This window comes from Rhipicephalus microplus, chromosome 7 (genome assembly GCF_043290135.1).
Source record: "Rhipicephalus microplus isolate Deutch F79 chromosome 7, USDA_Rmic, whole genome shotgun sequence".
In the NCBI taxonomy this organism is placed as follows: Eukaryota; Metazoa; Arthropoda; class Arachnida; order Ixodida; family Ixodidae; genus Rhipicephalus; species Rhipicephalus microplus.
The window spans coordinates 28,624,793-28,639,295 of record NC_134706.1 but is presented as its reverse complement, the minus strand read 5'-3'; the positions used below and the strand labels follow the sequence as shown (position 1 = coordinate 28,639,295).

The following is a 14,503-nucleotide window of genomic DNA, read 5'->3' as shown; positions in this document are numbered from 1 at the left end:
GGAGGAATTCGGTACGCCAGACGACCACCGGTCACCGTTAGCAAATCGTGCAGTCGTACTGGGGAGGAGTACGCGATGACGTATAATTTCGCATATACAAAGAATAACGGACACTGCAGAAAGAAAGAAAGAAAGAAAGAAAGAAAGAAAGAAAGAAAGAAAGAAAGAAAGAAAGAAAGAAAGAAAGAAAGAAAGAAAGGAAAAGAAACCAGCAGCATCCACTTTTCGAACTTCCGCATCATATCCTTGCCGGGAGTGTATAGGATTCAAAAGCGTTCCCCGCCATAAAAAGGTGCCACGATCAGGCGTCTCCGTCTTTTCTTTTTCTTTTTTTTATTCCAATGTTAATATCTTTTTTTGTGTGTGCATTCCCAGCGGTCGCGGCGCGCTGTGTGACCCGGAACCGACTGACCGCGACCCCTCCACCACGTCTCTCCCAACCTCCGTCTATAGCACTGCAGTTGGAGCTCCAAAAAGGAGACAATAACAAAATAAACGTAAGGCTAACAAATCTACAAATGTCTCGGGCAAATAGCGGATGAGTTCCGCCTCGCATCGCCTCCAGCCAACCAAAAAAAACCCGCAAGGCAAACGGGACACACAACGAAGGATTCACACGAGCCGCAAACGCAATACAGACCGCAATCGAAGCAGTGGCCTAAGTGATATTTCGGCAAGCATTGGATATAGAGACGCCCGGGCGGAGCCGGGTCTACCGAACTAACGCCGCCTGCAGCGACATCAACACTATCGCTATCTATTCAAGAATCTAGGAGGAAACGACAACCCGCCTAATATTGATCTTATCTCGCAAAAAAAAAAACAGAAATTGATATGTTTCTCGCGATAGCGGAATAAGAAAGTTCCGGCTTGTGGCAGTCCCTAGACGTGTGGCAGCTTGGGCTAGTTGGTATGGCATGACGATAGTTATAGCGCGTGTCTTTCGTGTCCTTCTTGTCTCTGTGTCGTCGTTTTGTTCTCGCGCTATAACTATCGACAGTCCCTAGGCGGCGTATTCATCCTGAGTTGGATATGCAAATGCCCGAGGCCTTCCTTCGAATCATTAGATACGCATGCTTGGCGATAACGCTTGCTTTCTTCTGCGGGGGTATAGAAGATAATTTAATAAGCGGCGACAGAGCTCGGTGATATAGGCGTGAGCGGGCACTCTTGTGCGTGACACGAGTGGAGAGAGAGAAAGGGGTATAGGATCGAAGGGTCAGGGGTCATTGCCTCACCACATCCCGATGCAAGCGCGGTCAAGCCCAAATAGCTAGACGGGTTCGCCAACACTTTTTTCTACGTGGTCAGGAAAAAATCTGCAGATAGGTACAGTGTGTCCTGAACACAAGCGGGACACGCTTTAGGGAGCAGCGAGCGGCCTTTAATGTATGGACTGTAATCACGTGATGTAATTAGGTTAAAATACTGTCCCGTGCCCTGCGTTTTATTGCGTTAGCATCCTTTGTATGACATAAGTGACAAGTTGACAAAGGTCCGCAGGTCGCGGGATCTAATCCCGGCTGCGGCGGCAGCATTTTCAATGGCGGCGAAAATGCTGTATAGGCCCGTGTGCTCATATTTGGGTGCACGTTAGAGAACCCCAGGTGGTCCAAACTTCCGGAGCCCTCCACTACGGCGTCTCTCGTAATAATATGGCTGGTCTTGGGACGTTAAACCCTACATATCAACAAGTTGACAAAGGTCCACAGCTCTTGGTATAGGCTCCGAAACAAACAACAAACGTGTGCAACGCGTGCCCAGACGCGTGGCGCCCCCTGCGCATGACGTGCACGCTTTTCCAGGGAGAAAAGAATGAAAAAGAAAAATGCGTCCGCTTATTCCGCCTATACAGGTGACAGGAAGCCGAAGCCAAAAGGCAATATGTGACCATTTCCGGTGCGCCTACAGGACGGGAAAAAAAGATTTCTTTGCTTTGTTTCTGCACTCAACATCTCTCGGAAAACGTGCAGCTGCGTCTATCTACCGGGTACATAACGCATGACTGAAGCGTGCATCGAAGAAACACGAAAACAAGCAAAAGAATGCGATTTCGTAGGCGTGCTTAATGATTTAGACAAGGCGTCTGCAGATGGTTCGGAGTGGACAACACTTTCAGACGATTTCGTCTGCCATAACACTTGCAAGTGATGTTTTCTTGTCATCGAAAGGTAAGAATAGAATGGCACGCGGTTTAAAGGCATGCAAAAGAAGCTTACCGGGAAGAACAGAGAGTTTAGCCAGCAAAGAAGCAATACTAGATGACACCGGGGTATACGTGATCAAATGTTGCCAAGATCTTCGGCCCATCCACACTGGTCCTACTTACAATGCTGCGTGAGTGGGGTGCACGTTAAGGAACCCCAGGTGGTCAAAATTTCCGGAGCCCTCCACTATATACGGCGTCTCTCATAATCATATCGTGGTTTTGGGACGTTAAACCCCACATATCAATCAATCAATGCTGCGTGAGTGAAGTGTTTGCGATTTCGGTCGCAGTTGTCAGTGCACGACTATAGGTTTCCCCACACGCTATGCACATGACAGTGCAATTCGATGGTGCCGATGAGCTGACAGTGACATCATGAAGTGACGTTATGATGACGTTATGTTGACGTCACATAGGCGATCAATGACGTCTTATGTGATGACAATTTTCCGCACTACTCGATTTGAGGCCTACGCCCCCGAAACATGACCGAAGATCCAAGTTTCGCGCTTGATAACGTATCTAACACTTTCACCTTAAAGTTATCGGACTTATCAACAAAGGAGAATGAAACAGGCAGCAGATGATCCGAAATACATTATTGCATTTGAAAAGGAAATCGTACAACTTTGTGCGCGTATCACTTTAGCGAAGGAGGAACTCAGAAAAAATTGGAGACGCTGTACGAGAAAAAGAAAAAATGACGGAAAGTAATGTCCCAGAGAGAGAGAAAAAAAAAGGTAAGGTGTTAAGCCACGCCGATATCTTCTTTATTGTTTGTTTCTTCGTTTCCGTTCGTTTCTCGATTCCAGCATTCTGCAGGCACGCCGTAGTGCTACTACTACGACGTACTGTGCAAGCGTGAAGGCACGAACGTAGGCATCCCTCGGACGCGCTTCAGAAAACGCGGGTCTCGGAATGTGCACCGTTACTTCTTCATCTGCCTTACTTTTCTTCCTTTCTTTTTTTTTTGTGCTTGCCTTTCTTTCCTTAGTTCTTGCTTCAACCGTTTCAGCGCCCACGTTAGGCATTGCGTGCAACAGCGACCGACGGTTACTTCTTTCCTCCACCAGGTGTCGCGTCTATGTAGGGGGCGCTGCGTCCGACACGCTCGAGTGAGCAAGAACGAAGCAGTGGGGCTCACGGAGCTCCGAGTTACCCACTTCCGGCGCCATGAGGATGTAGGTGAACGCACGCCTATAGATAGATAGGCCACGCCGCAGCTGGACACGCAAATTCGATGCGCGCGAGCAAGCCGCGTGCCTGCTGCAGCCTTTTTTTGTGCCGGCGGAACACTCGGGTTCCCGACAGGCGGCGCGCGGTGCGCCTTACATTGCAGGTGGCCAAACCAAAAAGAACTATCGGTTAAGAGGAAAGTGAAGGAAACGGAGACTGACATGTGGAGAATGGGCATGATTAAGAAGTCCGCACTAGAGTTTTATCGAACTTTTAAGCAGGAAATTGCCAAGGAAAGGATCTATGATAATACTCGGGGTAGTTCTCTACTGTTTGAGGCCAGGACGGGAGTACTGCGAACCAAGACATATCGGGCCAAATACGAAGGGGTAGACGCAGTATGCAGTGCGTGTGGAGAGGAAGAAGAAACTGCCGAACACTTGATAACGTTCTGTAAAGGGCTTCACCCTATAGTTAAGGATGATGGTGCAGAGTTTTTCAAAGCACTTGGGTTTAGGGACCGAGAGGGCAAAATAGACTTTAAGCGGGTAGACTTAACTAGAAGGAGGTTATCTGATTGGTGGCTAAAGTCACGGCACGAGTGAAAATTAAACTCTTCACTGCAAAGTACGAATCCTCAAACTCAATTTTTAAAGAAAAAAAAATAAATCTAGTTTTTGGTTCATTAAGTATTACGGCTTGGTGGCGCTAGCCCCCACCCGATCTAAAGGGTACAGCCATATCCATCCATCCATCCATCCATTGCGCGCATGAGTTAGAAGGCGGTTTCGCTTCACAGGCGACACTACTACCACCACACGCGGTAGACAAAAAATAACATAAAATGCGTCAGCCAGGCGAATCATGGTAATCGACAGGATTTTTTTTTTTTTGAAGGTGTCAATCAGTGTTGCATCACGGCTGGGGCAGGGGGAAAGCACTGGTGTAGCTAGGGTGAGGGCAAGTGCTGGCGAGCCTTGAGGGGTGCAAGTGCACCTTTTGCGTCTCCTGCCAAAGCCCGTGCATGTATGCATATAGTTCAAGTTCCGCCACCACAGGATACAACTTACGTTTAACGTAGCTCCTGTGGGATCTATCTATCTATCTATCTATCTATCTATCTATCTATCTATCTATCTATCTATCTATCTATCTATCTATCTATCTATCTATCTATCTATCTATCAGTCTGTCTATCTATCAGTCTGTCTATCTATCAGTCTGTCTGTCTATCTATCAGTCTGTCTGTCTGTCTGTCTGTCTGTCTGTCTGTCTGTCTGTCTGTCTGTCTGTCTGTCTGTCTGTCTGTCTGTCTGTCTGTCTGTCTGTCTGTCTGTCTGTCTGTCTGTCTGTCTGTCTGTATGTCTGTCTGTCTACAAGCCTACATCTGGGCGCTTCCATGGCCGTCTATTTACCTTTTTTATAACAAATTTCGAATGGGATATTTTGCAAATATACAGAGGATCAACTGCCACCCATAGTGCTCCATAAAGAAGGCCACGGAATACCGATAAAGAAGGGTGTAAGACAAGGGAATACAATCTCTCCAATGCTATTTACCGCGTGCTTACAGGAGGTTTTCAGGGTCCTCGAATGGGAAGAGTTAAGGGTGATAGTTAATGGAGAGTAGCTTAGTAACCTGCGCTTCGCCGATGATATTGCATTGCTGAGTAACTCAGGGGACGAATTGAAACTCCTACGGAGTCAGAAAAAAAAAAAGCAGAATAGTAGGTTTTGAAATTTATGTGCAGAAAACGAAAGTAATGTACAACAACCTGGGAAGAGACAGCGCTTCGGGATAGGTACCAGTGCACTTGAAGTTGTGAAAGAGTGTATCTACTTAGGACAGGTAGTAACCGCAGAGCCGAACAACTTGATTGAAGTAACTATCGTTGAGCACATTCAGCAAGCACGTTCAAATTATGACTGGTATATAGATTTCCACTATCCCTCAAAATGAAGGTACATAACAGCTTGATCTGGCCGGTACTTATGCCTACGGAGCGGGAACCTGGAGACTAACAAAGAGGGTTCAGCTTAAATCGAGGACGACACAGAGAGAGATGGAAAGAAAAATGATAGCTGTAACCTTAAGAGAGAAGAAGGGAGCAGTGTGAGTCAGGGAACAAACCGGCGTTAAAAATATCGTAGTTGAAATAAAGAAGAGGAATTGTACATGGGCCTGGCACGTAGGCAGGATAACCGCTAGTCATTAAGGGTAACTGACTGGATTCCCAGAGAAGTCAAGCGGGTGAGGAGGAGACAGAAAGTTAGATGAGCAGATGATATTAGGGAGTTTGCGGCTGTAAAGAGGCAACAACAAGCACTGGCCCGAGTTGACTAACGGAACATGGCAGAGGCCTTTGCCCTGCAGTAGATAAAATCAGGCTGCTGATGATGATGAGTTTTCTAAATTGGCAAGCTACTGTATCAGCACCTCCCGAGCTCCATACTTGGTCACAGCTGCCTCCGTATATGGTATATCTGTATGGTAGAGTGATGTCGCCTTCGTAGTTTGCTGTTAGTATACGCCGTTTAAGCACATGCCTAAAACTTGTGACCCAATTTCTTCCCGGGCACCTGATACGCCTATCGTGCGAGGACCGATAAGTAGGGCCCGAGTTCCATCTACAAATACAGGGAAATTTCGAATGGCGCAATATGGAATTTCACGCACGTTTGTCCATACTTGCAATGGCAAGCTCCATTTAGTCCATAGCGGCAAATATAAGAACCGAACTTCCTGCAAAAAGAAACGATGAAAATACCCATTCTCCGAAAAAAAAGAAAGAAAGAAAAGAACGGTACCGCTTTCGACGCGAAGAAAAAAATGTACGGTAGCCTTAGCGATACGGTACTATGGGAAGAAAGCATCAACGCGCCTTCACGTATCAGTGCCAACAGATCACTAAAGATAAGCACGTCTTTCTTTTTCGGAGCCATAGTCGTTAAAAAAAGTCACTTAAGGCCAGAAGGAGCTGCCAAGACGACAACGATGCTGGGTCAGTGGTGCGAAACCAAAAGCCCGGAGGGGAGAGGGTGGGCACACACACAAAGGAAGCCGTTGGACAGGAAGGATTTTCGAGAAGGGCAAAGCCGCGCCCACCAGAAGCCATCGCGGAATCCCAAAGCGTTTCAACTGAGTGTTCTATTTTTTTTTAACTCAAGCGACGGTGAGAGTAGGGAAGAAAAGAGAGTATACCCAGCTAAGCCTCGCGACAGAGAGGCCACCTTTTGAAAGACCCGTAGCATACGACACTTCTTTCATTCATACGTCGTCTGCTCGCCGGAGTAGAAACAGACGAGCGGTGCTCTCTCGCCGCCCTGGCCCCGCTCAAGACGTGAAAGTGCGGGAACTGCGAACCGCAACAAAAGCTCTCGCGAAGTCTCAAGACTACACGCCTCAACGTCGATTCCTTTGAAAAGTGCTCCGGCCCGTCCCAGCATTCTTCGAAAGGGCGGGAGGCCTGTCTTTCCCTCTCGCAACGCTTTTGTTCGCAAAGACAAAAGGAAAAACGAAGAGCCGCTGATGACGAAGCGTCTCCCGGTCGAAATGCTGCTGTCGTCTGCTTTCGGTTCATATGTCGTCTGCTACGCCCCTTGCCTTAGTGCAGACGCTGTCAACTGCTTGCTTTGTGCGAACTTTTTAACGCTAGTGGTGGCGATTGGGTTACGGGACGCACTGTCATTTGAGGCTCCCGCGATGATTGCTACTTGGGCTAATTATAGGGTGTCAGACTTCTCCCCACGTCTCTACTACCGCTGATAACGGCCACTCCCTTGCCGCGTTTCTTGAACAGGAGCTGAAAGCATCACTTGCTTTCGATGAAGAATAAACCGAAACAATAAGAGAATCAAAACGGTAAAATAGATTTTCAAAACCACGAAGTTTTCAAAATGTGGTTGTGTATTAGAATAGAAGGTCAACACCACACTCCCAGTCATTAGATTATGCGCCAAAACATCAGAATCGACGTGACAGCTAGTCGGTGGTTTAAATTTATCGCGTCCCCTCCCCGCTGGAAGTTCGAGAATATTATTGATCCAAACTTCCGTTGATTTGCAAGTCAGTGCGCGCACGTGGTTCGAGAATCGGTTAAAAACTCGAGCAGACGCTGGATTGCCACCCATGACGTCATAACCATGCTTTTTTGGGCAAACAGCAGTTTTACAGCGTCATCAGTACGTCATTGGTGTCTGTGTATACCCATCTGGCTTATTGTCACTTGTAAACGCGACCGGTGCAACTTGAACGCTTTAGGCCTCTTCAGTTTATCCGACACGGAATAAAGAAACGAAACTATTGCTGTGAACGTAGCAAAGTTGGACGCACATCAGAAACATATAACGACCGCATGCTTTCCTTGCTCGCAACGCCTTCTGCTCTGCTGCTCCTCTAACCTGCAACGTCTGTTGGGACTTCACACACGTCGTCTGCAATGACTTCATGTTTACCGTCTGCTTGAATTGCGTTATACGTCGTCGGTTCGGGGCGTGTGTGCTACAACACCACTCTGGCCTGCTTTCGATTCTTGCAACGTCATCTGCTCGCGTTATACGTGCAACACATCACTCGAATTTCACGCTAGCCGTCCACAGCGGCGTCATGCGCGTCGTCTGCTTGGGTTGCATGTTCCGTCGTCTGCTACGGATGCCCCGCATCGTCTGCTAATCCTACGCGTGTGCTGACTGTGAGGGCGGAAGAAACGGTTACATCGAAAACGAGTCGGGACCGGCAAATCAGAAACGTGGCTAACGGATAGAAACTAGATAAACAGAGAAAAGAAGAAATGATAGCGGCCGAAGCCAGTCGTCCACGCCGCTAGCAAAGATCGCGCTGCACTGAGCCAAGGATTGCGCGGTGGTCCATTGTTCCGGTCAAGCGCATGGAAGCGCCGCGTCTCACGTGCCCTAGTTACGTCATAAGAAGCCTCCGCGGATGCCACGTGCATATAATGTGTCAACCGGGCCGCTGTATCGTTCATTATGTGAGCGCCGGGGAGTGGCCGGGAGGCATATCTAATTTGAAGACAATTCGCGTCCACCGGCTTTAAGCAATTAACGTTCCTGGAACCATTATCATGCCGAGCACGTCGAAATCGAACCGGGGGAGGAACGAACGGCACGACAAGATCCCGAGTAATGAATGGCGTACGCGTTCCCGGTCACGTGAGAGACATCGAAATAAGGAGCGAACGTCGAAGCTTGGGTCAGATCCAAAGACGCAAGCCAAACCGTTTCACGAGTTCATTAAGATTTATACGCACGTCCACGGTGCCGATATATTCTCGTGTATGTGTGTAGTCTCGCAGTTCTCCGAATCTTCCGAGAAAATGCGAGAGAAAATGCGAGTACGAATAATGTCCAGCAGACGACATAAATCGCGTGAGGCCCTACAGAAAGGACTGCAGGCAAGGAGAAAAAGAAAATTGTTCGCGCAAGGTGTGGCAGACGGTTTATACTTTGTAATGAAACTATAGCTATTCTAAGCGAGCCTCCGTCTGGATTCTCGGACCTGCATTCCAATCCGAAGCCGCATGTTTGGAAGCTTGGCTTTGTGATCACGTGGTAGACAGTCGAATAAGCAAATATGTATCTAGAGAACGAGGCGTTACCACTAAACAAAATCGTTAAATTCAATGAGAAAAAGGGCGCGAAAGTTTAGCGAAAGCATTATTCCAAGCAGACACTATAGATTCTCGTATCCATTTCAACCCGAAACCGAGTGCTTTTTCCTGGTCAATCTTTTTGCTGGTTTCGTTTGGCTTTGTCCAACAAATGAACGGTCCCCTCGAACGGCTCCCTTTCTGTCGTACACGAAGTCGCACTATAGTACTTAGCGAAGCCGTTATTTTAAGTAGGCAGTGTGAATTCTCGGGTCCACTTAAATCCATTGCTCTACGCAGATTTCGTAAGAGCGGCCTTGCCATGACGTAATTGGCTTATCCGGTGGAAGAAATGGAAATGAATAAAGCGAGTAAAATAAAAAAAAGGCTTAAATAAAAAAGAAACACGAACACCGGAACTTTGATCTGTGAATGAACAAACTACAAGATGCGATAACAAGTCGCAAATCAGTCAATTACTCATTGAAGTCATGTCTGCAACGGGTTGCGGCCTTACTACCGCTGATGCACGCCAAAGGGGAGGAAGGAAGGAAAATAGGAGGAAAAGAACGGCAGGGAGGTTAACCAGCCTATAGGCAGCCGGTTTTCTACCCTGCACATGGGAGGGGGAGATGAAAGATAGAGAGGAGAGAGGGAAGAGAGATAAACACAGCACATAGGCAGCACACGCGCGAACACTCAGTCATAGTGGCGTACGCTTGCCTCGAGGTGGCAGTCGGGATGCTAGAGAAAAGGAATCGCAGGAAGCTTTGTGTAAGTGCAAATCTGCGCACCATGAGCGAGGCATTCTGTCCTGCGGCCAGCGTAAAACACCACGCGTACAGCCATCGACAATTCAAATGCGAACATGTTAGCTAACTCAAGTCGACCCATTCTTGATACTGGCACGCACGCCTAATGCCAACATTCAGTTGACGCGCTTTATCGAAGCGCGGACCATCTTTGGTAAAGATAAGATTAGAAGTCCGAGATGTGTGTACTGTCGGGTTATCGCTCTCGAAACCTGCTCTACTTCGAAATTTCTTGTTCAAAGTTTCGGTCGTCGAAGACTGCGTGTACGTGTCGATTTGAGAAAAGTCGGGAGTCAATTTTTCAGAATGCGCCTTCTGTATCTTGCGCACGTACCATTTACCCCTAGTGCGCATTGTTGTAATTATCTTCACGTAGCAATTAACTACTATCATCGCGCTTACTGTGCTTTCTTTTCTCGTTTTCACGACATATTTCACACTTGTCATGAAGCTGTGCTCGATTCTTGCTGTGTATATTTGTGATAGAGTGATCTAAAATTGTATCGTCTTTTTTGCATACATGTAAACCTTCGGTTTTCATGTACTTTTTCTATACCCCTCCCCCCTTATCCTATGATGCTTGTATTGCCCTGTGGGTATTAAACGAACAAACAAATAAATAAACACAGTATAGCAGCACTGCGCGTCCTTGTCTACCAAAATAATGTTAGTAGACGCTATAGCCCCGATGCTACAGACTTCATGAATGCTATACACTTTGTTATATTACGTCCCGTCTTATGTGGCTTTTTGCAAACCATTACTAAAAAAAACAAATCTGCCTTCCTATTATATTGCCTGCTTGTACAGTTTTTATTGCATTTTCACAACGTCAGCTTTTAGGCAAGGTCCTATATTCCTAGCATATTCATCTTAAATCTGTGTACCAGCTGGTTTCCACAAGAATCACATGATCACTTATGCCTTTGCCTAAGATGAATTGTAGCGTTTTCCATCTCAGTTGTAGTTGTTCTTTCTTTTGGCACCTCTACTCTTGGCTACAGTCGCACGGATGGTTTCTATTCCATGAAGGAATTCATCAGTCAGTCTAAAAAATATCGAGCGAAATTCTTCATCCTTTAAATATTTAATATTCCGTACTTAAGCTTGTTATATCACCAATTCCTTGCCTAATGTATTGCGAAGAAATACTGAAAATTTTCACCGAATACTCGGCCAATCCCCTGCATCAGTTATGGGCCACGAAAGGAGAAGACGAAAAAGGAGAAGACTGAGGCGAACGTGAAAAGCGATTAGGCCAAACGAGCGAGCAAAGCGCATGATCTCTCCCGATCAGGAGGCGTTCGTGCCGGGGCACGAACCGCAGCCGACCCTCTTGAAGCCGCCGATCGACTTGCACCGGGTCAAGACGCATTCCATGCGACGCCATCGCCAGCTCCGCGAGCCGCCGTCACCGATGCAGTGGGAAGGTGGACGGCGCGTCGCCGCAGAAGACGTGCACCACCAGAAGACGCCAATGCGGGCGTCGACATCGACCGCGCCCGCCCAGAGCGTCGCGTCGCCGTCGGAAGGCAACTTCGGACGCCGTCAAGACGACGACGTCAAGGCGACTTACGGTATATGCGTGCGAACACGGTGTCGACTAAGGTTGCACGGCGGGCTTGTTGGTTATTCATGTTGTTCGAGATATAGCGCATCCAGGACGGGACAGAGAAGAAGACACAGAACAAGTTAGCGCCGTGTATGTGTTCTGTGTTTTCTTCTCTGTCCCGTCCTGGATGCGCTATACCTCGAAGAACACGGTGTGTTCTTGCGAGCGCCTTTTCGAGTATCGATGAAATTATAAGCCGTTGAACGAGGAAAGCAGCGCGACACTATATAAGCCGACGTTTCGGCAAGGAGACTTGTTCTTCGTGTGTGCCCTCGAGAAGTACTAGTCCCCTTGCCCAAACGTCTGCTTTGATTGATCGATCGATAGATAGATTGATTGATTTTATGTTTAACGACCCTAAAGCGTAAGCTCAACATATGGAAACCTATTGAACCAGTAGGAAAAGCCACGCCTGCCTGTTAATGTACGCCACCTAGGTGAATGATTTATCCATTGATTTATTGGTCATGTTTGATATAAAGAAAGTTGTATCGGATCCTCAGCGCTGACGACACGGCAAACTTGTTACAATTTACGTGAGTCGATCGATCGACTGAATCATTGATTGATTGACCATACAAGAATGAATTTTAAAGTGCTGGAATGGTCAACTTGGCAGAAAGGAGCTGGTACTAAACCAGCAGCGCCTAGTAATATTATAATTGGCACAAGTATGCGCTGTTTTGTACCACCACTGTCCTAATATCAGTCACTCATAGTACGCAATAGCGAAGTTCGGGTTTTGTGACCCTAAACAGCTTTGTGTTCCCAGAGGTAACCTTACGCCCTGAAAACAGTACAGCCTGTCCTCCTATATACTGCATACCAGTCTGGCATTGGCGTAGGCAGATAAATTTCACACTACGATTTTTCTTTTCGGTTTTGCACGACCATATACATGTACACATACAATGACGCGCACGAGTGTGCATAAATAGTACTGCTCGCCTCACCTTTCTACGACAACGATGTCCAGCTACACCCCTGCAGTTTGGGTTCTTCTGTGTTTATCATGAATCATACACGAATCTAATCACCTGAAACGTGGCAGCACGGTGGTACCAGTCGGCGAACGTGCGATCATTTCAAATCCACAGTGCTCTTTTTTAGCACAACGACAGCTCAAGACAGAACAAAGCACTCTTAGCTATAAAAAAAAAGTGCCGCCACATCCACGAAGTGAATGACGATGAGTGGGCGAAGTTCCGGAGGTAAACTCGGTAAACCATGAATCCTCCGCACATTTTGCCCACTCGATTTTATTACAACGCTCCCCCTGGCGCACGTCGCCGCACTAAATCGAACGATTGCCTTCAACCAATGACACGCGCCATATGTGACATCATTCCTATTTTATAACATCTCGCACCTTTCATCATCAACTACAAGGTTTATAACATCTTGCATATTTTCATCATCAGCCACAAGTACTGCCATCTAGTGAGCACTGCAAGAACTAAACGAGAGGAGGCTACATACAGGGGACGCACAGCCCACGCCTTAAGGAGCTTCGCCCCTAAAAGAAAACAGTTCAGATTCACACTACCTAGCCCATAAACTGAATCCGTCGACCATTCCGAAACTATGCAGAGATGGGCCTGCCGGCCGACAAGTCCGCCCTGCCCTTCCTGGATCCGGTGGGGAAGGCCATCGGCGCATCGGCGAGCCTGCTGACGTCCAGCCTTCCGACTGGCGTTGCCGACTCGACAACACCGCCGCCGCCGGCAGGTCCCGCGCCCCCCTGGCGGTGCAGCTCCCAACTTCGTCACAGGCAGCGGCGATGGTGGTGTTATCTGGTGGCGCCACTGTCGCAACGTGCTTGCGCGACCTGCCGCGGCGGGTCGTCGCTGGGCGTGCCCCTGGTCTCGGCGCTAAATCTGAGCCTAGCCGTGGCCGTCGTGGTGTCCTGCAAGCTCAGCTACGACCGGGCGCGCCTTCCAAACCTTACGCTCACCGTGGTGCACCTTGCCGCCTCACTGGCCGCGCTCCGCACGGCCACAGTCTTCAGGGTCACGTGGTAAGTGTGATGTGGCATGTAAGGGAACGGCGCACGGGTAACCGAGATTGGATGATGAGAATGTCCCCACGTGTGCTTTAGATAGATAGATAGATAGATAGATAGATAGATAGATAGATAGATAGATAGATAGATAGATAGATAGATAGATAGATAGATAGATAGATAGATAGATAGATAGATAGATAGATAGATAGATAGATAGATAGATAGATAGATAGATAGATAGACAGACAGACAGACAGACAGACAGACAGACAGACAGACAGACAGACAGACAGACAGACAGACAGACAGACAGACAGACAGACAGACAGACAGCCAGACAGACAGACAGACAGACAGACAGACAGACAGCCAGCCAGACAGACAGACAGACAGACAGACAGACAGACAGACAGACAGACAGACAGACAGACAGACAGATAGATAGATAGATAGATAGATAGATAGATAGATAGATAGATAGATAGATAGATAGATAGATAGATAGATAGATAGATAGATAGATAGATAGATTCAATGCTACTACTTTACCTTATACTATAGCAGTATTAGGTAGTACACTAGTAAGTAGATGCAGTAGTAGCAGCCCCAGTGTTGAAGTTGCAGTATTGGCAGAAGTAGAGGAAGTGCAACTTATATGAGGCGGTTGCAATAGTAGTGGTAGCAGTATAGTAGCGGTAGGCAGCTCAACCATCCGCGTCAACCATCGTCTCATTATTGACTGATTGATCGATTGATTGATTGATTGATCAATCGATATGTGGGCTTTAACGTCCAAAAACCTCTAATGATTATGCGATTACGTGGAGGGCTCCAGAAATTTCGACCACCTGGTGTTCTTTAACGTGCACCCAACTCTGAGCACTGTTACGAAGCGCACGGTTGCCGCCAGTGTTGGGTAGTGGGCTCAGGTCACGGGCCGCCAAGGTCACCAGTGTTGGGTAGCGCGTGTTTCTTTTCTCAGCTCGAGGCTGTTTCTGCGCAGAGCTGGAAGCCGGAGCGATCAAGAAGGTGGCGAGTTAAGGCAACATTCATGTACACCATAAATAAAGGAGTTACATACTC

General features: G+C 47.6%; 2 protein-coding genes across 2 annotated transcripts in view; one reads left to right on the top strand and one right to left on the bottom strand.

Moving 5' to 3' along the window:
* Positions 1–14,503, bottom strand: part of LOC119180339 (pre-mRNA splicing regulator USH1G) — a 156,564-nt gene that overhangs the window by 99,072 nt on the left and 42,989 nt on the right. The gene's annotated exons all lie outside the window — the stretch shown is intronic.
* The window catches only part of LOC142767374 (solute carrier family 35 member E3-like), a 40,422-nt gene that overhangs the window by 21,112 nt on the left and 4,807 nt on the right, over positions 1–14,503 (top strand). Inside the window, exon 2 of the mRNA XM_075868895.1 lies at positions 13,006–13,432. Within this exon, the coding sequence (XP_075725010.1) occupies positions 13,008–13,432 (425 nt within the window). The 5' untranslated portion in view covers positions 13,006–13,007. The remainder of the gene's footprint in view (positions 1–13,005; positions 13,433–14,503) is intronic.